General features: G+C 37.2%; 1 protein-coding gene across 14 annotated transcripts in view; it reads right to left on the bottom strand.

The window, feature by feature from the left end:
- Positions 1 to 21,621, bottom strand: part of SRFR1 (Tetratricopeptide repeat (TPR)-like superfamily protein) — a 108,081-nt gene extending 86,460 nt beyond the window's left edge. For 11 of the 14 annotated variants that reach the window (XR_016045732.1, XR_016045734.1, XR_016045733.1 and 8 more), the window contains exons 1-7: positions 21,432 to 21,621; positions 21,187 to 21,296; positions 14,216 to 14,682; positions 11,080 to 11,124; positions 10,863 to 10,964; positions 10,701 to 10,781; positions 7,974 to 8,040 (exon numbers count right to left, since the gene is read on the bottom strand). Coding sequence is in view for 8 of the 14 variants with exons in the window: in XM_088853573.1 (XP_088709699.1) it covers positions 7,974 to 8,040; positions 10,701 to 10,781; positions 10,863 to 10,964; positions 11,080 to 11,124; positions 14,216 to 14,682; positions 21,187 to 21,296; positions 21,432 to 21,550 (991 nt within the window). In the remaining 6 variants the exon portion in view is untranslated. Of the gene's footprint in view, positions 1 to 7,973; positions 8,041 to 10,660; positions 10,782 to 10,862; positions 10,965 to 11,079; positions 11,125 to 14,215; positions 14,683 to 21,186; positions 21,297 to 21,431 lie in introns of those variants that run through there. The other 3 variants (XM_088853577.1, XM_088853578.1, XM_088853581.1) reach the window with 2 other exon arrangements.
- Between the last annotated feature and the right edge of the window lie 814 nt (positions 21,622 to 22,435).

The following is a 22,435-nucleotide window of genomic DNA, read 5'->3' as shown; positions in this document are numbered from 1 at the left end:
AAAAACTGCAGAAACAGCAATTCATGGCCATCTTTCAGGCTTGCTTTCTCCCAGACCCTAAGGCAGATCAGCCCAGGGCTCAGATATGTAGTTCTAGGTCTAGTAAGCTTTCCGTTAAGGTCCATATGGAAGGCTATCTTACACAGAAGTTCATGTAAATCTAGAGAGAAGTTTGCTATTCTTCATGTCATGCAAATCTCAGCGACTTTAACCTCTTGCTGGTTTTCTAGAGATCTCTCTCATCCGATAAGGATCCAGCAATAGGATTTGGTGCATTAGAATCATAGCTCTCCCAAAGGTGTGCAGAAAGCTATGATCAAGGCATAGTTCAAAGGCCGATTTCAAGCAAACTTGCATCGAAAATCATAGACATCATTGATTTTGCAATTTTGATCCAATAAAAGGCTCATAACTCACTCGATAAGGGGAATTTTCAAGTAATTCGCAAGCCAAAATATTTGTACGATTGAGGCCTATCTATTCTCGATAATGAGGCATTAAGAAATCAGCAAAAACTTGCCAGAAAATGAAGAACAAGTACATGGAAAATGGTTTTCTGAATTTTGGAATCAAGAACACAAAAAAGCTAGGAACTTCCTTCATTCTCGGAGTTTTTTGATGAAATTTGTTGCAAAAAGACCATAGAAGCCCGATCAACAATCTTCCTGCTATTGATGGCCCTTTGTGGCACCAAAAAGGAAGAAATTGTTTTTGGAAGGTTTGTTTTAATTTTGGATGGTTTGTTTTATGTATATTCTTGTTTTATGTTTATTCTTGTATTTGGGAACATGTATATGTACAAGCGCTTTTTTGTAAAGTTGTTGCCCTAATGTAACACCACTTATTTGAATATATGAATACATTGTCCTGAGCATGCCTCTATTGCCCAGTTCTTTTCAAGCAAAAAGTCTAAAGTGCCTCCTTTTCCTCTCAGCATAAGAAAAACTTAATAGAAATAAGGCCCTCATACCGTAGGCATGGGATGGGGAAGCGCTTGTGAGGGACCAGACTGAAAATTTGTGCATTTGGGACCCAAAATTCTGTTATTTTTTAGTTTTGACGGGACAATATCACCCCAACATTGCCCCCATAAAGTGCATAATCTACCCTACTCTGAAACCCCCAACATAAAAAAGGTATAGCACCCAATATCAAAGGAGGAGAATCATTTGTGTAGTTTCACAACCCAAGAGTTCCTCAGAGAGAGTAACATAAATTGAGAAACCTAACCCTGGGTTCACCGTTGGTTGATTTTCTACACCCAACCCTAATCCCTAACCAAGCAAAATGGTTAAACTAGTCCCCAACAAGCAAACAAAGTGCAAAATCATCCACACTCCAAAACCCTTCAAGAGCCTAGAATACTAGGGTAGCCCTCCCTACTCGAGAACAAATACCTCAAGGGCTAGTAGGATTCTGTCACCAAATTGGCCCCCTTTCGGGACAAATTAGGGTATTACCCCAAAGGCCCATGGGTCAACAAGAGTCCAAGAGAGTGTGAGACTTCAACCAATAACAAAAAACTGGAGGTCTAAGAGGGGGTCCCAATACGACCCGAGATCCAAACCTTTAAAATGGGAGGTAATTGTCTTGTGCATTTTGTACTATTTTACTTCATATAATGAAAGTTTGTTGTGCTTTATTGTATGTGTTATTGAATTTTGCTTTATCCATAAAGATTTCAGAATCACAAATTCACAAATCCGCACACACCACACACGAGCGCGGCAGACCTTCTGGTGACTCCACTGGGAATCACCCACCTCAATTGGTGAATTTTCGCACTTATATGCTCGTTGGAGTGTGTTTTTTGAGTATTTATTTGCTAGCAGCATGGGTTCAACCTGTTGGAGTTGTGGCCCTTAAAGGCGTTGCCAACATACTATTTTCTCTTGATAGCTCTTTATCACAGTGGGAGTGAGTGAGAGCCATGTGACTCTAAGATCTTGTTGCACTAGCACCAAGAGTCTCAAACCTCGATTATCATGAGATTTGTGTGTATGTGAGAGGCACCCAAAGGGTTTTGACAGTTACCTTTAGTCAGGATCGGTTTTTTTTAATGCCTCATGACCGTGATTTTTATTTTTTTTGTGAATGTTAACTGCTAGTAGTGGGTTATTTTGAAAGGGGTTAGCATTGGTAGGAATGGAAACCGACATCAGTAGCTGAATCACAGGTGGTTCTACCAACTGAACTTGCATTGGCCAGGGCAATGTGATATTGATTATGGTGTGCGACACAAGCTCAAGCATTTTCTGTGTTATAGCCCAATATGAGAACGTTAGGTCTGAGAGGACATAAGCTCAAATTCCTGACCTTGAACCTTCTCATAGCATGTGCATAAATGGTCACAAATGGAAAGCCACTCTTACATAGTTGATCCATTAGCAAGCGAAATGCACATATACTGAGAAAGGACCCCTGCATCCACTAAGTCCTTCGAATAGGACATAACATGTCTTTCTCTTCTAAATAATATAGTTCTTCCCATCAAACTTCTCAGTTTTTAATAGTTGAACCATGAACTCTTGACAGCCATGTTCTTGACTCAAGAAAAATAAAAAGAATTCCTAAAATATGTCAGTAACAAAAGTAGCCCCGATACCAATGAAAGAAGTGATATTGTAGAATTCCAGGTTGTAAATTCAAATTTTTCTTTTCTTTTATTAGTCGCTGAAAATTCTATTGCAGGTACCACAATTATAATAAAATAGGCAACAATCTAGGATATTAATAACTAAATGCCAAAAAAAAGAACTTTTTTCAAACTGAATAAAACTTAACAACTTCAGAAATAAATAAACAAGAACATTAGTAAATAAATTAAATTAACATGGAGAAGACTAACTAACTGTTGCCTAGGTCTATCCCATTAAAGCTTAGCACGCCCCACACCAAATCACCCGACCAATGACGCACTTGATCCTAGAACCTGTTGAATCCACCAATCTAAAACTGAGAAGCACCTCTCGGACTCCCTTTATGAAACGTATGGGGCAAGAGAGCTAGGATCACAATTAGGGTTTCAAAAAGAAACATTTTTCAACCTACGGGCATTGCCAAGATGGCACCTCCTAAAAATTCTAAAAACTAGAGGGTAGGGTGTCCCCCCTCCTTAGCTTCTCCTTTGAGGTGCGTGTCACCCCAACACCTACGCAGGGCGGAGGTGGGAGGGGGTGGCAGGCCACCTTGTAAAGAGGAGATAGAGGAGCTAGAGAGAATGAGACGAGAGATAAAGAGAGAGAAAGAGAGAATGGTGTGGAGAGGAGAGAGAGAGAAAGAGAGAGAGAGATATCTGATGTGCTGAATGAGGGGGAGATCCTTTATATTTATAAGGGCCTCTAGGGCCTAGGGAGTCCCAGTTAGATTAGGAGTTCAACATTATCTAGGATTATTAGGAGATCTATGAGGTGAGAGAAAAGATTTAAGTCATTCATCTCCAAGATCAGTCATCATGATCTAGAGTGAATATGTATGAACCTTATCCCTTGATATTTGACCTATATGCACTTCTAATCTATCTAGAACTTTGACCAATCGAACATATCCTATAGAATTATATAGAATTCCTTTTCTCTCACAAAGGTTTAATAAAGAAATTCAAATTAATTCAAATTGGTGAAAGATAAACTCGATACAAGAATAATATTTTCTTAAATAGTTTTCACAAAGATAATATTTCCAGATAATTTTTAACTAACAAAATATTTTAATAAAATATTACACCACAAATAAATCCCATCTAAATGGGAAATATTTGGGCATCTCACAAAGAGGGGTGTGTGGCCCAAGGGGGCCCCATGTGATAGCCCCTAGTGGGCACCATAGCTATGGGACTAGGTCCGTAGCCCCATTTGGGTCCTACCTATAAAATTTGTAATTCTTAAAATACCCCGACTATTTAAAATTACAAAAATACCCTTTTGGAGTTCTTACACTATTAAAACTTGTTTTTTAAATTCTAAAAAATTCACAGTAACAAATTTTAGTTGAAAACAATATTTCTAGAGTTCCAAAAAAATCCAACTTAGAAGTGGACAGGTACATAATGGCTCAAAAATAAGTGAATACCAAGGCAACAATCAAAAAAAGAAAAAACGAATATCAAGGCACTGCACCAATGCCAGGATCCATGAACCACAACTATCTTCTCAAATTAACCCAATGAGATACATGACCCACAGTCAAGTGCATGGACTCATGATTGACCCGTCAAAATTAGCCAATAAACAGTGGAACCATAGTCCCTGTATGTGGATTTACAGCTCCTCCCCCTTCCCTTCCTCCCCCTAGCAGCAGACATAGTGCAAAGGGCGCACTCTCTCTATGCACATGTACATGTGTCCCTCTATATAGGGTTTCTTCCCAAAATGCAGTTGTCATATGTACATGACTACATGCCGTGCAGAAATTTTGTTGAGGATATAGCCCTTGCTCTCATAGGCCCTTCTTCCACACAAAAGAGACCACATAGCTCTCGTGGCCCATAAAAAACATCTTTGAGAATCTCTACGACCTCAACAAGGGAACCTACAATAAACCCTCAATAGTAGTTCCACAAGGCCAGGGGTAAGGGTTTTGGGCATGACCCGGGCCATAGACAAAAGAGGAGAGATATGGTTATAGCTTCTTGAGGAATAGATGATGCTAATCATCACTGCAGAAGCCTTCGTTACCCATGCTCATCCATCACACACCTAGAAATTGAAGAGTTTGCTTGACAGTGTGAACCTATTTCAAGGTGGATAATATTCATGTAATATTTTCCTTTCTTACATAAATATGCTAATTATTATCGACATTAACATTATAATCAATACTACATACTTGTAGTTTAGTTCTCTTTATAAATGTCTTCATACTGGATCATTAAAAATTGCATCACCCAATTTTTTCAAAACTTTCCGGTACAATCTAAATTCCAAAATCCTAGATAAACTTATAAATAAATAATTCATTAAAAATGATGATACCATGTTCACTAAAAAATATAACATACAAGACAACTTGGAGATGCTAACTGATGTCTTTGGCTCAATGCATGTGACCTCGGCCTCAACCAGATCTATATATACCCCTCTGATATCTTCTTAAAAGAGACGGTTGGAAGGCAAAGAGTTGTGCCAAATGGTAGAAGTACTTCTTACAATTTCCATTTCTGAAGCCCTAGTGCATTCCCCAGCTTTCCTTTTTCATGATCTTCAAACTACCAAAGGTAGACAAACAAAACAACTATCGCCCTCCATGGAACTTCACTCAGCTCCTGGAGTGACAAAAAGGGCTTCACGCTTCAATCCTGGTCATCAATGATTTAAAAAGCAGACCGCCCAGCGCCTAGGCGGCTACCTAGACGGTCCGAAAGACCTGGGCACATCGCCTAGGCCTAAGTAGCCAATCTGGGCGGTCCATCCTTGGGCGGCCGCCTAGGTTGTACGGAATCCGCCTAGGCAGCCGCCTAACACTAGACCTGGGCAGCCGCCTAGCACCAGACCTGGGCAGCCGCCTAGCACCAGCCCTAGGCGGCCGCCCAAGGCCTCCGCCACGCCCAGGGACGGAAATCCATTTCGGTGGGGGCAAATTTGGTTATTCTTCCTTGTTTTTAAGGCCCAAAATTTGGGGTTTTAGGTTCATTTGAAACCTAAACCTTGTTTGAGCCAAATTTAGAGAGAGAAAAACCACAAAAAAATTAGATTGTGGCGAATTTTTCAAGATCGAAGGGATACTCAAAGTTAACCAAAATTGATCAACACATCACCTGTTGGTACTATATTTACTTTTTAATGTTTTGCAAAGTTATTAGGGGGTGTTTTAGAAGAGTTTGAGTATTTAAAAACATCTTTGAGGTGAAAATTTGAAGATTGAGCAATCAAACTCAGTTACTCAAAGTAAGTGATTTTCTTTATTACTTTAGCCTTTAATAATTTGCATTATTTTTTAGATGTCTTCTTCGGGATCTAATAGGAGTAGTGATCCTGGCTGGAAATACAGTTATAACCCAGATCCTAATGATAAAAATTGCATAAGATGCAATTTTTGTGAAAAGAATACAAACGGGGAGGCATAAACCATAGATATTAGATTTTAATTAATTCACTTTCATTTTATTTTGTTAGGTTCATACAAAGAAAAGGAACATGCTTGAATCAAAGAAGCTCAATGACCTTGTCTATGTCAAGTACAATCGATTCATGAAGGACATATTTGCTAAGAGAGATAATAGAGACCCTATCAGATCAAAAAATATGGACAATGCTATGGAGTGGTTAGTTGATTATGATGAGGTCAAGAGGCACGAAGGATTGACATGGGACATGGTCACGGATGCTTCAGGGACATCAGCTGACCCTCCTAGGGCTGCTAAAGCTTCCGCACAGAGAACAAGGGTGGAGGAAGAGGAAGAAGAAGAGGCAGATTCACAAGAGGCGGAGGAAGACCGAGTCGCAATATGTCGAGGAGGGTGACAACTCCGTCGACTCCGATGAATATGATGCCAATGCAGCTAACCCAAGATTTTCTGATGATGAATGAATGTTGATTGTTGAATAATTATTAAACTTTGTTACTTTGAAGTTTGAACTTTGAGTCTTTGATTGAAGTATTGTGTATTGAACATTTGAACTATTGAAGATTCTTTTGAGTTTTCAAGTATTACTTTCATAGTTTTATAATTCGGTTGGTTGGCATATTTTAAGTTTTAATTGGATATGGATTATGGAGTATGAACCGGCGTATGGATTATGGTTATGCTCATGGAATGTGTGCTAAGTGCTAATATGTAGAATAATTTGAATATAACAGATAGTCTGATACTCAAATAACTGCAGAATCCTTACTGGGATTCAACTGGACTGCATAATCCTTATTTGGATTCAACTGGGCCGCCCAGGTTCTGGGTGCCCGCCTAGGCGCTGGGCGGCCTGGACCCCCCAATCCGCCTAGGACCCGCGTAGCGCTTTTTGAAACACTGCTGATCATTAATACAATCACGGGTAATCCGCAGATAATAAGCAAGACAAACACTACCATCCCTTGGATAGTGGATCAAGTACAGAAAACCAAGGTCTTCCCTTACAAAGACTTGTGCATTACACTGATCGAAAAAGTTGATTCATATAGCTTGGGACATCATAGAGCATAAATTAAAGACAAAATCTGCATCCAAGCAAGTTCCTTAAATGCCCTTATTAGGAAGGGCCTAGAGCTACATTGTACAAATTCTTCAAAATGAACAATATACTTGTAGTCAGTTATCTTGGAGCTTCGACCCATTTATAAAATCACAAAAAACTAATACTATAGCCTTGTTAGCCATATCTGCGCATTTTGGACACAAACTACTTGATAGAAAATAACCTGGCATTATTGACAGGTGGCTTACCTCACTACATGAGAACAAAACTACACACTCCCACTCGTGACTAAATGGAAGTCCTATACCTTGGAAAATGCATGGCTGCCTCCATTTGATCATTGAAGGTTCCTCACAACACAGCCAAACCATAAGTAATGCAGGAAACAACAGCAAGGGAAAGGGTTCTATCCTACAGACGCCTACATACATTCATACAGACAAACAGAGATACATACATACATAAGTACATACATACATAAGTAAATACATCCAAAAAGTCATCATGAACAAACATTATGCACATGCATACTTACACCCTTAGGATAAAACACAACAGCAGCATGGTGCGAATTTGATAAGTTGAAGCCAAACTCCATAGAATCATATTTGCAGTCAGTTGGTACTCATAGAACATCAATCCACTAGGTTTAGTGAACTACTAAAACTGGACACACAAAACTTTCCTATCTATGACATAATTTGAAAAATGCAAATGTGCAAAAGCATTAATGCAAGACGCATATACAAAAAGTTGATAAGCAAAATAAGGCCTAAACATGCCACATGATTGATATTATACTGAAATGAAACTCCAGTGAAGAATTATGTTTCATGGAAATACCCCTTTCATGTAAGATGTCTGATGACTTTGGCTCAAATTGCAACGCTTTAGTCAAGTCCTCAATAGCCTGGAAGTAAATTAGGTGGCATTGATTAGTATCTGGTATATACAAGGAAGAGGTGAAAAAGTAAAAATAAGTTATTAGATAATAGTAAGAGAGGGGAAGAGGAGGAAGAAGGAAGAAAATAAGAGAGAGAAGGAGAGGGAGTGGCATGAGGAAGAGAGGAGAAGAGAGGAGAAATAGAGTGGCGTGATGGTCTAGAATGACCATAGCGCACCTCCTTTTATTTTAATAAAGTGTATCAAATTACAATATTTCCCATGAAGAATGAAACAGGACACATAAGTCCTAAACAACAATAAAACACATTCATACCCTCAGATATAATAATTATTATTATTTCCAACACTAAAGAAATGGATCACTATCATCATCATCATCATCATCCAAGCCTTATCCCAACTATTTAGGGTCGGCTACATGAATCTTATTATGCCATTCCACTTTATCAACGGCCATACCCTTAGTAAGATCATATGTCACCATATCTTTTCTCACTACTTCCATCCATATCCTTTCGGACCTTCCCCATGCCCTTTTAGAGCCTGCCACTTGAACCAAATCACACCTCCCAACCGTTGTTGTATTAGGTCTACACTACACATGGTCAGCTCACCTAAGTCTACTTTCGCTCATCTTATCACCTATTAAAGCCACACTTAAATTCCCTCGAATGTATTCATTCTAGAATATCCTTTCATGTCTTGTCACTCATCCATCTCAACATCCTCATCTCAACTACACTTATCTTATGGATATGTTGTTTTTGACTGCCCAACATTTTGTCCCATAAAGCATGGTTGGTCTTACAGCGGCCCTATAGATCTTCCCCCACAGTTTCATTGATATGCGGGGATCAATTAAAACTCCAAACGCGCATCTCCACTTCGCCCACCCAGCTCTAATTCTATGCACATCTTCCTCAATCTCTCCATTCTCTTGGATTATTGATCTAAAATATTGAAAATAACCTCTTTTAGGTATTTCTTGGATATCAATCTTAACTACTTCCTCGTTTCTACTCCTACTATTGCTAAACTTTCATTCTATATATTCCATCTTAGTCCGACTAATTTTAAAACCTTTCAATTCTAGAGCTCCCTCCAAAGTTCTAACTTTGCACTCTAGTCTCATCAAACAAAACTATGTCATCCGCAAACAACATGCACCATGATACCTCATCATGTACGTACCTAGTTAACTCGTCCCCAACCAAAACAAGGAGATATGGGCCCAGTGCTGACCGTTGATGTAGGTCTACTATCACTGAAAATTCACTGGTCTCTCCAATAGTTGTCCTCACACTAGTTAGCACTCCCTCCTACATATCTCCCACCATGTCGATATAGCCTTTGGAGACTCCTTTCTTTTCAAACACCCATCAAAAAATAACTGCTGCCAAGCCAACCTTGGACCCCAAAGGATCACATTCATACAATCTATCAAAATCTCCAGTACTTACAAGCTACAGAATCCTGATAAACAAAGTTTCTTATAATTGGTGTTTCAAACACTCAGACTCAACTGAGTCACTTCACTTGCACCTGGCAAGTGCTGAGTCTAACTAAAAAACCTTGCGAACAGGCACAGTATCACCAGTTTCCAAGGTTTCTTTATTATTGTTTTGATGACTCGGCCAAGCGCAAGTAATATTGTGAGTCCCCAACTTAGACCTGGGCCAGGGCCCTGCCCGATTCCAAGTCTAAGACCAGATTCAAAAAATACTACCCATGACATATTAAATGGTAGTAATGCTGATAAAAAACATGATTACAGGAACAGTGGTAATTAAATTGATGTAAAGAAACCATCCTACTAATAAAACTAAATATTTTGAAGTTAAAAAGACAACAACATGAATCACTAGAGGTATGACTTCTTAAAAACAGTAGATGCACACTAATATGCAAGAAAGCACCTAGCATGAACTAGACTGGACAGGAAATGCCTCAGAATAGCAGGTTTGTCAGGGTTGTCATGCAGCTATGAGTCTCCCATAGTCAACTCTAATTGGGCACATATATCCCTTTTGTGGCAGCTATGCAAGAGCCTTATGAGGCAAGTTCTAGGCAGCTTCTGAAGCCACATATTCACAAACTACATCAGCAAATGTGGAGCGCAATAAGATTTAAAATCATTGAGTTTTACTTACCTCGGGCACCAACTAAGTCTGTACCAAGTCAGAAGAGTTTTAAATGAGTCAAACAAGTTTTTATATGCAGTGAAGTTTGTTGAGCTCATTGAAATTCTTGAGGCTCGGGATACTATTCAACTCTGCTCAGAACACACCACGTCCCAACCTGACCCTATGTTATTAAACTAACTCTCATTTGTTTAATCAATTGTACATGTAAACTACAGCAAGTTTTATCTCATAGTAGTCCATAAGGTCATGACTATCTCAGCCAGATTATAGTAATATAAATTGCTGCCTGCCCGAATTTCAAATCAATTCTACAGGCCAAAGGCAGCAGATTGAACATTAGGGCTAATTTCCTACTCACCCTTCAAATCAAAGAACACACGATCTTGACTAATACGATTTTCATAATAGCACAACAAACATAGAATATGCCAACTGAAACAGCATGAACACATCATGAATTGAAAGTGGCATAGGCAATACCATGCTTCAGTTACAAAGACAATAGAGATATGAGCCTTGCCTCTGGAATCTCCCCTAAAGCAGCACGAGCCTGCCCACGCCTCTTCCATGCTTCTCCAGCCAATGGATCTAATTGTATGGCCTTCATGAAACTCCAGTTAGGAAAAAGATCAATCATGAAATTAGAGCATCAGATATTTCATGAATAAAAAGATACTCTTACCATGGTAAAGTCAGCAATAGCAAGTTCAAGTTTTCTTTGGAATGCATAGGCAGTTCCCCTTCCAACTAAAGCCTCAGGAGATGCTGGATTTCTTTGCAACACCTGTAAGAAATACCATATTAATATAAATAATACTTACATAAGACAAAAGCAAATAGCATACAAATGTAAATTGAATAACAAAAACATTTCCCAAAGCACAAGGATCGAATCATACCTTCTCAAAAGTAGACACAGCTTGATCATAGTTTCCTTCATTTACCTGCTGACAGAGTATATTAGTGACAACAGGATATCTTGGAGAACGATCAAGTTTAATTTGTTCCAGCATATTGGACGTAACTCCAACAGTCATAAAATCTTCATGCTATGAAACAAGACAAGGATTTGGTTTTAAGTGCTGATACAGGACATAAAAATTGTACATAAATAAAAGAACAATCAAAATAGCAAATTCTAAAGAAACTATATTTTATATAACTGAAAACATATTGTAACATAACACTAATGATGAATACACTTAATTGAAATCTTCATATGTAACAACTTCGTTACCCAGATATCCCTTTTTGGGCATGGTTTTGAGCATTGACACGTTCTAACAGAATGAAACAATTTGACATGCTTAGAAATGGGTCCAACCAGAAAGTTTAGACTAAAAGAGGCCAGGTTTCTTGAAAACGAAATCTCCCATAGATGATTTGAACTTGTGACCTCCTAGCTTGGAATCAAGCACTTTACGATCAAGTCATGGATTCCTTAAGTGAATCATTTTTCGAAGTTGTATTATCAATAGAACTTTAAGAAAAAGGATTTTCTTTCTTTTTCTCTTTTTTTTGGCAACTAGTAATAAAATAAAGAACATCAAGGACCAAGCTAAAGACAATTGACAAAATATTATAAATTTTATTCCTATTTATAAATTTTAAACGTTTATGTAGACATATATTAGCTTCTACAGGATAACCATCTTGTAAATATTTTTCATAAATTCCAATGAAGGTTGAGTATAAAATGTATATATACTCAGAAGCCAATGTTGCCAAAAAATAAGCCAAATAATATATAAGAAAGACAAAAGGCAAATAAATTTTAATTGATTTTCTTTTGTTAGATAAATCACCGAATTGTGACTATGGAACTTAAGAACAACTAATGTTTTTTAAATTGATTACAAAGATTACTTTTTATTATATATTTGCAATTTTCGGGCCGTGTGTAACTTTAGACACGCTTTGGAAACCAACATGCAAACCCCTGCCCTGGTTACTACATGAACATGTATTTAATAACAATGTTTCAAAACTCAAACTCAGTGATTAACTCGATCCCTACCAAAAACGAAGTTGACCCACCAACTTGAAGAGTCTACAAGGAAAATAATTTTTTTTTTTTTTGGTGTTTATGAGGAGGAAAAAAAACGATGTGGTCTATCATGGGGGTTCGAACCCAACTCATCACCGAATCAAAACCAGTACTTGACTACTCCTCTGAGTGCCAAGTAGTCGGGCCGAGTACTCAAGCTCGGCACCCTAGAGAGCCCTAGATACCCCAAGTTTGGTGTACCACTCCAAGATATTAAAAAAAATTAAAGAATATATAAAAATTCCAGAAATTAAGGAATTTATTTGTGATATGTTTTTTGTTTGTTTTCTATCATTTTAGCTAAGATTGGAAAGTGTGTTGGCCACAAATACTTATCTTCACGTTTTCCCATCGTTTCTAAATTATTTTGAAAATACCCCGATCATAAGTTTATTTTTTAAAATCTATTTTTTTACTGCTCTTGTAACCTCATTTTGAAGTGTTTTGCTTAATCCTACTTTAAACATACATTTCCTCCTTTTTTTTCATTTTTTATAATTCTTTTGACTTTTTTTTGCTGCCACAGTAAGCGGCACTACTCGAGCCAAGTTACTCGGACTCGGCTGGAGTCGACCTTTCTAAAACGAATGAAATCCACAATGCTCTTACTTCAGAGATGCCCACTTAGATAACAAAATCTCCAAAATAAACATATATGAAACACTCAGGCATACCCAGTTCTCATTTACAAAAAACGCAGCAACTGTTCAAGTTGAGTAAAAGTAGAGTTTCTCAAGTTAATATATATATATATATATATATATATATATATATATATGGGAGTGGATTCTGTCAACCCACGGGCTGACTGCTATAGTGTCAGTCACTGAACCAGATTCAATATAGGCTGATATGACGATTACAATCTTATTTCCTAATTGAATTTTCATTTTTTTCTACAAATCCAAATCACTTGAAATTTTAGGCGCTCATTCTTCTCATCAGGCACATCAAATAAAAATATACAAAAATAATTCGTAAAATATAAATTGATCAAAATACCCCCGAAATATCAATTAATATTTTACAAATTATTTTTTTATATGTTTATTAGATTCTTCTATTTTTGAAGAATAGATGCTCCAAATTTCCAGTGATTTGGATTTGTAGAAAACAAATGAAAATTCAAACACGAAATAAGGTCGTGACCGTCAGATCGGCCGAGATTCAACCTGGGCCATTGGCTGACACTGTAGCTATCAGCCTGTGGGTTGACAGGATCTTTTCCCTATATATATATATATATGGGCGCGATTTGTATAGAGCCTGGGCTCTAAACAATCAAATTAGACCCTACCTTCAAATAGTGTCGAGAAATGTGATTTCAATATTGGAAATCTTAGTGATAGCCTTAAAATATATTTTAATCTTTATTTATAAAGTTTAAAGCTTCAAAAATAGAGTAAATCGATAGATCTATGAAAACTTGAAAATCTTGAAAATTGACAGTCCAAAAATGCGTTATTAAAATACACTATCTCCAAAACTTGAAATCTATTTTTTTTTATGTCCATACATCTTGATGTCGAGATGATCAATATTTGGCCATAGAAACAACCTCTTCTAGTGAAATTTTTGTGGTAGGCTCGAATTTGATTGTTTAGAGCCTCGGCTCTATATATAAACTTTTCCCTATATATATATATATATATATATATATATATATATATATATATATTCAATGTTCAAATATATATTCAATGTTCAAATTTGGTACCTGCAAGGACTGGCTGGAGACCATGCTCAGGTAGGTATTTATTTGTAGGTAATGGTAGCATCATATCACCAAGAGGTAGTATGGGTATGCTAGCATCTTGGGGCATCTTGCGCCCCTCCACAAGCCATGTTTGAATCATTTGCCTGGATTATAGTAGTTATATATGTGGTAGGTATTCTCAGTTTAATATGTATGATGCAATCAAAAATTTCCCAAGATAGCAAATCCAACTAATAGTATTTTAATTTCTACATGACAAAGAAGCATTAACCTCTGCTATTCCTTGAGATAAACGAAAATCCACAAATACTGATGTAGTCTTTGAAACCCTAGCACGAGAACTCTTTTCCATAACACCTTCACGTGGTGTGCTGATAACAGAACTCTCTTCCACAACACCGCCAACATCATGTGGTTCAATAGTAATAGAATTCTTCTCCATAACACCAACACTTTCACAGGCATTGACAATAGCAGAAGTTATTTCAATATTCTGATCGTTTCGATGTGATTTGGGGGCACTTCCGCTGTCTGATTCAGAACTAGATGTAACTGTGCAAGACGATCCCATGGCCTGCTCTTCACAGACGGCATGTCCATTTAGTTTAGCATTAGCTAACAGCTCTTCCAATTCCAGTATTTGTTTCAAATCAGTGCAATGGCTGGCTGCACGCCCATAACCGTGCTCCCAGACACACAAAGCATCCTCAATCTTCCCCATAGAGGACAAAGCACAACCTAGAACAGATAACAAAAATGATCAATGCGAAGACAATACGAGCACAGCATTCTAACGACAAGCAACACTTGGAAGTGTTTCTTGATTTAAGGTATTGCATAATTTCTTTCTTTTTTTTTCCTTTTTTTTTCCCCAAAAGTTTGCATGAAATTTAACAAATAAGTAAAATGAAGACACGCAGAATCAACCTAATACTAATAACATTAAATAATCTAGGGAAAATAATAACCTCCCCCCAATTTGTACTTTCTAGGCATCCTCCCTCCAAACACATGAGATACCGCAATATTAATATCAACACTATTTTTCTTTGCGACCAACCCCCCAAGTAAAAAAGTGAATTTTTTGGACCAAAATACCCCACCTACCCTACCCCCTCAGGTTTTAACCCATGATTCCATAACGTGACACCCAACGTGTCAGTCCGACACATTAAAAAATGTGTAGGTCCGGCACATTTTTTGGACCAGCACAACTTAAATATAGAGCAGGCCCAGCACAAAATATGTGTAGGACCGATTCTGTACTCAAGTCATGCCAGTCTAGCAAGTTGTGTCAGTCTACCACATTTTGTGATGGACTGGCATTGAGATAGAAACTGGAAAACGTGGCCTAAAAAGGGGGTATTTCAGTCCAAAAATAAGCCCTCTTTTTTACTTTGGGTGGTTGCAATAATAGAAAGTTTTGGGGTTAGGAGTGTGATTTACAATATATTGGGGGCATGGCATGCCTAGAAAGTAGGGTCGATGGGGGTACCTATAATTTTCCCAATAATCTACACCTTGCAACACAATTTGATTGATAAAACAAGACATGTTCGCCAAAGTTACAACGTCGCAACATGACAACTCTAGCTGCAATATTGAGTCTACTAATCATAAATGAACAGCGACAGGTGATGTCAACATCAGCTGCAATAACCCCTGAAATTCAAGCTTTCATTTTTAAAGGAAATCATAAACAATAACAAATAATGTGATCTTGTTACATATTTTAGCATTAAGCATGTATAGTATGTACGTCCTGGTCTCAATTCCTACCAAGGGTAGGGACCCTCTCCAGACTTACTCACCCATTTTACTTACCCAAAAAAAACATGTATAGTATGCTCTTACAGGACCACACAATGCACTTACTCCCTCGGGTAGAAGACCTACTTAGGAACTTTTTCGATTTGAAATTTTGGGAACCACATAATGATCAGTAGATAATTATTTTCAAAATAAAAAATTTGAATTTTGAGTTGTCTAACACTTAGATCTCACCATCCAAAAATTGGACAGTCTCTAGTCAATATTGAGATTTGTTTTTTTTCAAGCCCATAGAGATAGGGCTGAGAATGGGTCAGATCGGGTTCAGATCCACGGGGATCCAAATTCAGATTTGAAAAGTATAAATGGGATCCGGATCCAAATTCAGACCGGATCGAATCCAGAATATTCAGATCTAGATCTGGATGTGAAAAGTATACATGGGATCCGCATCCGGATATATATATATAACCAAAAATTATTATATAATATATATGTATATATAAAATAATATATAATATTTTAATAACTGGGTGAATCCACTTGTACCCGGATCCGATTTGAATTACCACTTGAATTCAAATTTTGGATACGGATCCAACCCATCGAATCCAAATCTTGGATCCATACCGAATCCGGATAGGGTCTGAAATTCAGGTTTCGGATCAAAACCAGGTAAATACTCAACCCTAACAGCAAGTGCAATTTGGAAAAAATTTTATTGAGGTTAGAGTATGAGTTGAAGAGGTTACATCTACAAAATTTGAATTCCTAAAAATACTCCTAGTTTAATTGTATCCAAGGGAGTAAATGGATATATATTCCCATGGGAGAATAAAATCTTTTAGTTTTAGAATTTAAGGTGTTATTGTAATTTTCTATTATTTGGTCTCAAAAAACAGGAAAAAAAAACAAAAAAATTTCTCAACCTCATGCATTTATTGCAGGTCGTCCCCAAAAACATACCATTCAAGCTTCATGCACGGGATTCTGGCTTGAAATTATCAACCTGGCTGTGCATTAACTAAGAAAGAAAAACAATAGGAAGGATCACAACACATCATTTGTTTTTTCTTTTTAGGAAAGGTTAACTAGGATCACAACACGTCATTGGCAGCTTCACGTGTAAGATAATATATTTGAAGAAATCATATTAGTTGCATGCAGGAAACAATATCATAGGTTTTCTAATCAATCTTCTAGTTCCAAAAGATGCTTCCTTTTTCTTATGGTTTTCTAAAAAATGTTTCCTTAAAAGAAGATATTGTTAGTAATTTGCCATTAGGAACCCAAAATATGCTAGGAGATTTCCACAAGCACAGCAAGAAGTGCACATGCTTCTGCCATAAAATACCTCAAAAGGATGTTAAAGAATGCGGAATGCCAACCAATGTTGCCATTGTTTATCAATATGCCCCCAATACTCAAACAGGCCTCAATCCCAATAGAGATACTGTCAACGAGCAATGGCTGGATTGAAGTTCTCAAAGAGGCTATGGACAATAAATTAACACTTACAAGAATAAGACTGATGGATCCACTGGATAGGTTATTGAGATTTGTTGAGTCACATGTAAAGCCTCAATGGGCTACTTGTATAAATGATAGCATACAATGTGTCATGTTTCTTTTTCATCCAACTTACCAGTATGACCCCATGATAGGTCAAAGTGTCAAAGAGTTGGGTAGTACAAAGAAAGCAAAGAAAGAGTGACAAGATCAATAAGCTAAACAGTGTTCAAAAAAGGGCTATCGAGCACCTAGGCGGAACCTTAGGGTTCACACCCTGGCCAAGGCGGCCATTAACTGGCGGGCGCCCGCCCAGGGGCCCAATCCTTGGCGAGCACCTAGGTACTGGGCCCCTTTTTTGTAATTAAAGTTAAGGGCACTTTGGCTCATTTTGACCCACAAAATTTACATATATGAAACTTGAGAATATTTTAAAACCCCAAAGTGAAAAAAGAAATCAAATTTAAGCCCCCAAATCAATTGATTTGATATTTCTGTGAATCAAAAAAAGAATCTTAGGTTTGAGAAAACATCCAAAAGCTTGCACTCCATTGTTTCAGCCTGATTGGAAAAAAGCATACTTCTTTATCCTTTTTCGGTTCATTTTAATAAACTTCGATCCAGGAATAACTTTTTTTGATTTTAAGGAAGCATACTTTAAAACCATTTTAATAAAAATTTCATGAATAATCACAATGCTATGAAACTAGAGAACTAAGGCATGAAAGTTACATAGACCATATATATGTATAATGGTGAGTTGCTTGACAAATAAAGCAAATGTCAAAAGATTATATGTATACTTCTCTTTTGTATTTCATCTTGTCTAATTGTAATTGTGTTTGTGTGTCAGTTTGGAATATGCCGTACTCAGTTTGGATTGGATAGTTGGAGGCTAATGCATCATGGACTTGTTTATGTTTTTGACTTCTTTCACTAAATTTTTAATGATTTTAAATTTTGAACAAGTTTCAACCTTCACGAGTACATATTTGAATGGAAAAAGTTAGTTAGAATACATATAAATGCAAAAAAATATAAAATTAACACAAACATCTTAAACTATGTCCTTTCAAACAGCACATATATGCAATTTTTTACCTCAGGGCACCTTAGGTTCTAGGCACCCTCTTAGCACCTAGGTGCTAAGCGCCAGGCCGGTCGCCTAGCATTTTTTTTAAACCTTGGCACTAAATCAAGCATGAATTTCGATAATTAGTACATTAGAAATAATATTATACATTAGAAATAATATTAAAGCTCTAATTCAATCATGAAGCACAAAGGAAACTGAGACCACTAGATCATCATCATCATCATTATCAGACCTTTTTCCCAACTATTTGGGGTCAGCTACACGAATCATGGTCTATCATTCTACTCTATCAAGGGCCATAACCTCAGTGAGGCCATAAGTCTCCATATCTTTTCTCACTACTTCCAACCATGCCCTTTGGACCTACCTCTTGGCCTTTTTGAGGCTTCCACTTGAACTAACTCACACCTTCTAACAGGTGTTGTACTGGGCCTACGCTGCACATGGCCAGCCCACCCAAGTCTACTTTCTCTCATCTTATCGCCTATTGGAGCCACCTAAGTTCTCCCAAATGTATTCATTTCAAATTCTATCCCTTCTTGTCTTGCCACTCATCCATCTCAACATCCTCATCTCAGCTACACTCATCTTATAGGTATATTATTTCTTGAACGCCCAAAATTCTGCCCCATAAAGCAAAGTTAGTCTCACAACTGTTCTATAGAACTTGCCCTTCAACTTATTGATATGCAGCGATCACATTAAATTCTGATTGCACATCTCTACTTTGCACACCCAGCTCTAATTCTATGTGTGACATCTTCATCAATCTCTCCATTTTTCTGGATTAATCGACCCAAGATATCGAAAATGTGCTCTTTTTGGTATTTCGTCATCGTCAATCTTAACTCCTTCCTAGTTTCTACTCCTATTATTTCGAAACTTACATTCCATATACTATGTCTTAGTCCAGCTAATTTTAAAACCTTTAAATTTTAGAGCATCAGTCCAAAGTTTCTAACTTTGTGTTGACGCCGCTTCTGGTCTCATCAATCAAAATTATATCATCCGGGAACAACATACACCACGACACCTCATCTTGTAGGTGCCTAGTTAAATCATTCATAACTAGGACAAAAAGGTATGGGCTCAACGCTAACCCCTGATGTAAATCTAGGACCACTAGATCACAAACAAATGTTGACACACATACAGTGAAACCTCTCAAAGCACCTCCTATCAAAATAACTTTTCTCTCAAACCAAATACAAATCCTTTCCAACAATTCTCAAAAAGTAACTAATGAAAAAGAAAAAGCAAAACAAATGGAGCAATTCTCATAAAGTATCAGACCCTACATAACGTCTCAACTTCCACAATGACTCTTTTGTTTCTTTTTCTTTTTTTTTGAAATTGTTAATTGCCTTTCACAATGACTCTTTTTTGGAAGTATCAAATACCTCAAGAGATGCGTAATTTGAAACTCGCAATTTCCTTTTCGATGCTTTAAAACTCGAGAAGTTAACTCAAGGCTAGCCCATGTCGACTCGCCTCGTGATCTTAACGAGCCATGGTAATACCATGAGACCTGATTGAATCTTATAGTTGTTAACTTTTTTAGTGCTTTTGATGAATAACTTGGCAGACTCAGCCAAGTCCACTCGGACTCCGCCGAGTTACTCGGACTCAGCCACTTCCAAGCCAAGTATTAAAGTAAACTAAGGGTAACTAAAAACTAAAAATAAACAAACATTATATTAAACTGTGAAATCAATGTATAAATGTTTTATATATATTTTGGATTCTTTCGGCTTTGATTTCTAAGTTTTTCTTATCATATGCCCGATGTATATATTTTTCTCTTATTCTGGATTGTTTTGAAATATCTACAGCTATAATCAACTTTTTCTCAAAACCATGTTTCATCTTTCTTTTTTTTTCCAAGACTTAGTTGGACGTGTTATGTTGTTTCTAGTTTAGTTTTATTTTTGCTATTTGTATTTTATTTTAAACAAATTTGTTGAATTTATTTTTTGATGTTTAGGACTTCTTTGGCCCCGTACACTATTCATGCGAGTCCACTCCAATCACCCAAGTTACTAGGCTCGGCAGGGGCCCGAGGCCAAGTATGTGAACCTCCGTTTTAAGTGTTATGAGCAGAACATAATATCGCCACCCTCCACCACCCAAAAAAACACACGCATGCAGACACACAATAGCCATATATACATTAAAGTGTCAGGACATGCAACACAAGAACCCCAGAAACACAGTTTATGGCTTTTATCCCATATTCACAATTGTACAAAATTTGTACATTCTAAGGACTCATATATGACATTCACCACGAATTTATGCTTCACAGACGGAAATGATATAAAGTTAACAATAAAAAATAAATAAAATGCAGTTACCAATAAAAAATTAAGAACGAAAGAAATGCAATCCAAGAACCATAAAACTCGATGTAGTTTGAGACTAAAATATCAAATAATAATTGAAGAACATAGTAAATAATATCAGAGAGATAGATAGAGAGAGTGTGAGAGAATCAATGTCTATACAGACAGAAGCTCAAGGATGTGCAATACACTAACCAGAGTTTATCGCTATCATAGAGCCCCATATTCACACTTTGTGAAAACATTGTATATCCTAAATACTTGTGTAGCAGCACATGCACCACACTCGTATACTATTACAGAAAGAAATGAAATACAGCTGATATTCAAAAACGAACCAAACATAGTTAATGATGAAAGAAAGAAATGCAAACCCAAGAACCAAAGAATTCTACTTAGTTTGCGAATAAAATAATAAAAACATTGGAGAAGAACATAACATCAGACAGAGAGAGCATCAATGTCTAAATGGACAGAAGCTCAAGGACATCTATCCCGAGAATCTAAATTGAAAATTGCAGATACCTTTGAGAATGAAGGCCTGGAGCAGTGTAGGATTAAGCTCAATTGCCTTATCGCAGTCCTTGATCGTATGCTTATGAAGCTCCAATTGTCTGTAGCAGAAGGCCCTATTGCTGGAAACACCAAAGAAAGGTAAGAAGCCACATAAACTCAACTCCCAAAGAGCAAGAACAGCTGACTCTAGGGCAAAAACCATAAGATACATGGTAGACAGAGAAAGTAGGAAATAAGAGGAGAAGAGGATATACCAAAGGTCCTGAGCAGAGAAGGACTTGGAGATTATAGAGTCAAGGATGCGAATCGCCTTCGACCATTCTTCTGATTTGCAGGCGTTAGCTAACGCCTTCCTCTCTGCAATCGAAGACATGCCTCTTGCTCAAGTTGGAAAACACCTAGAGAGAGAAAGAGCACTGCAACAAAACTCTCTCTCTTTCTCTCTCTAAAATGGCAATTCCTCCTCTTTCATTTTCTTTCTTCCTGGTTTCGTCGCCGGCGCCAGGAATTCGGTTGCGACTGTCCGTGGTCTGAAAACCCCTTTTTAGTCTCTTCTCTCTTCCAGGCGCTATTTTTTATTTTTGCCACCCAAAATATGTGTGAACATACTAAAAGTAGGTCGTAATGTAGATGTACATGATTGCCAAAACTGAATTGTCACCGGAAATTTTGAGATAAAAGTGGAGTCAACAATACATTGGGCTAATTTTTAGAGGTCGCGGAACTGCAATGTTTCCTCAGTGGTTTGAAAATACACATGCATGATATCCCCATGATAAGAGTATTTAGCTTCCCAAATACGTAGAGGACCCAAGAGTATTTAGCTCGCCAAATATGTACAGGATTTATTTTTAGTATTTGGGTTTTGAAAATTAATAAATGAAATTTCAAAACAATTTGTTTCAAAAGGATGGTTTCAAAGTGAAAAATTGAATATTACATACCATGTGAAGTCGGTTTTCATCTATGAAGGAAGGATAAGGGGTATCTAAAATTGTTCTGGCTCTCAACATGCTTAATTTGATTAATCAAAAAGTAGTTAAAGTTAGATGGGGAAGATGGGAACCTCCAATTTTATAATGTGTTGAGTTGAAATTTGATGGTAGTTTTTTGGACAATCCAAAACCAAAAACAACAGAATAATTTTTTGCAACAATTATGGTGGTATTACCTTGTCTTTTGCTGGTCTTTGGGGTTGCATTTTGGGTAAACCAAACCGAATTACTTCCACTTCTTCAAGGATTGTAGATACTAATGG

The sequence above is a fragment of the Amborella trichopoda genome, chromosome 12 (genome assembly GCF_054954075.1).
Source record: "Amborella trichopoda isolate Santa Cruz 75 chromosome 12, AtrichopodaSantaCruz75HAP2 v2.0, whole genome shotgun sequence".
Lineage (NCBI taxonomy): Eukaryota > Viridiplantae > Streptophyta > Magnoliopsida > Amborellales > Amborellaceae > Amborella > Amborella trichopoda.
The sequence above is the reverse complement of the archived record's forward strand: the minus strand, read 5'-3'. Positions and strand labels throughout refer to the sequence as shown.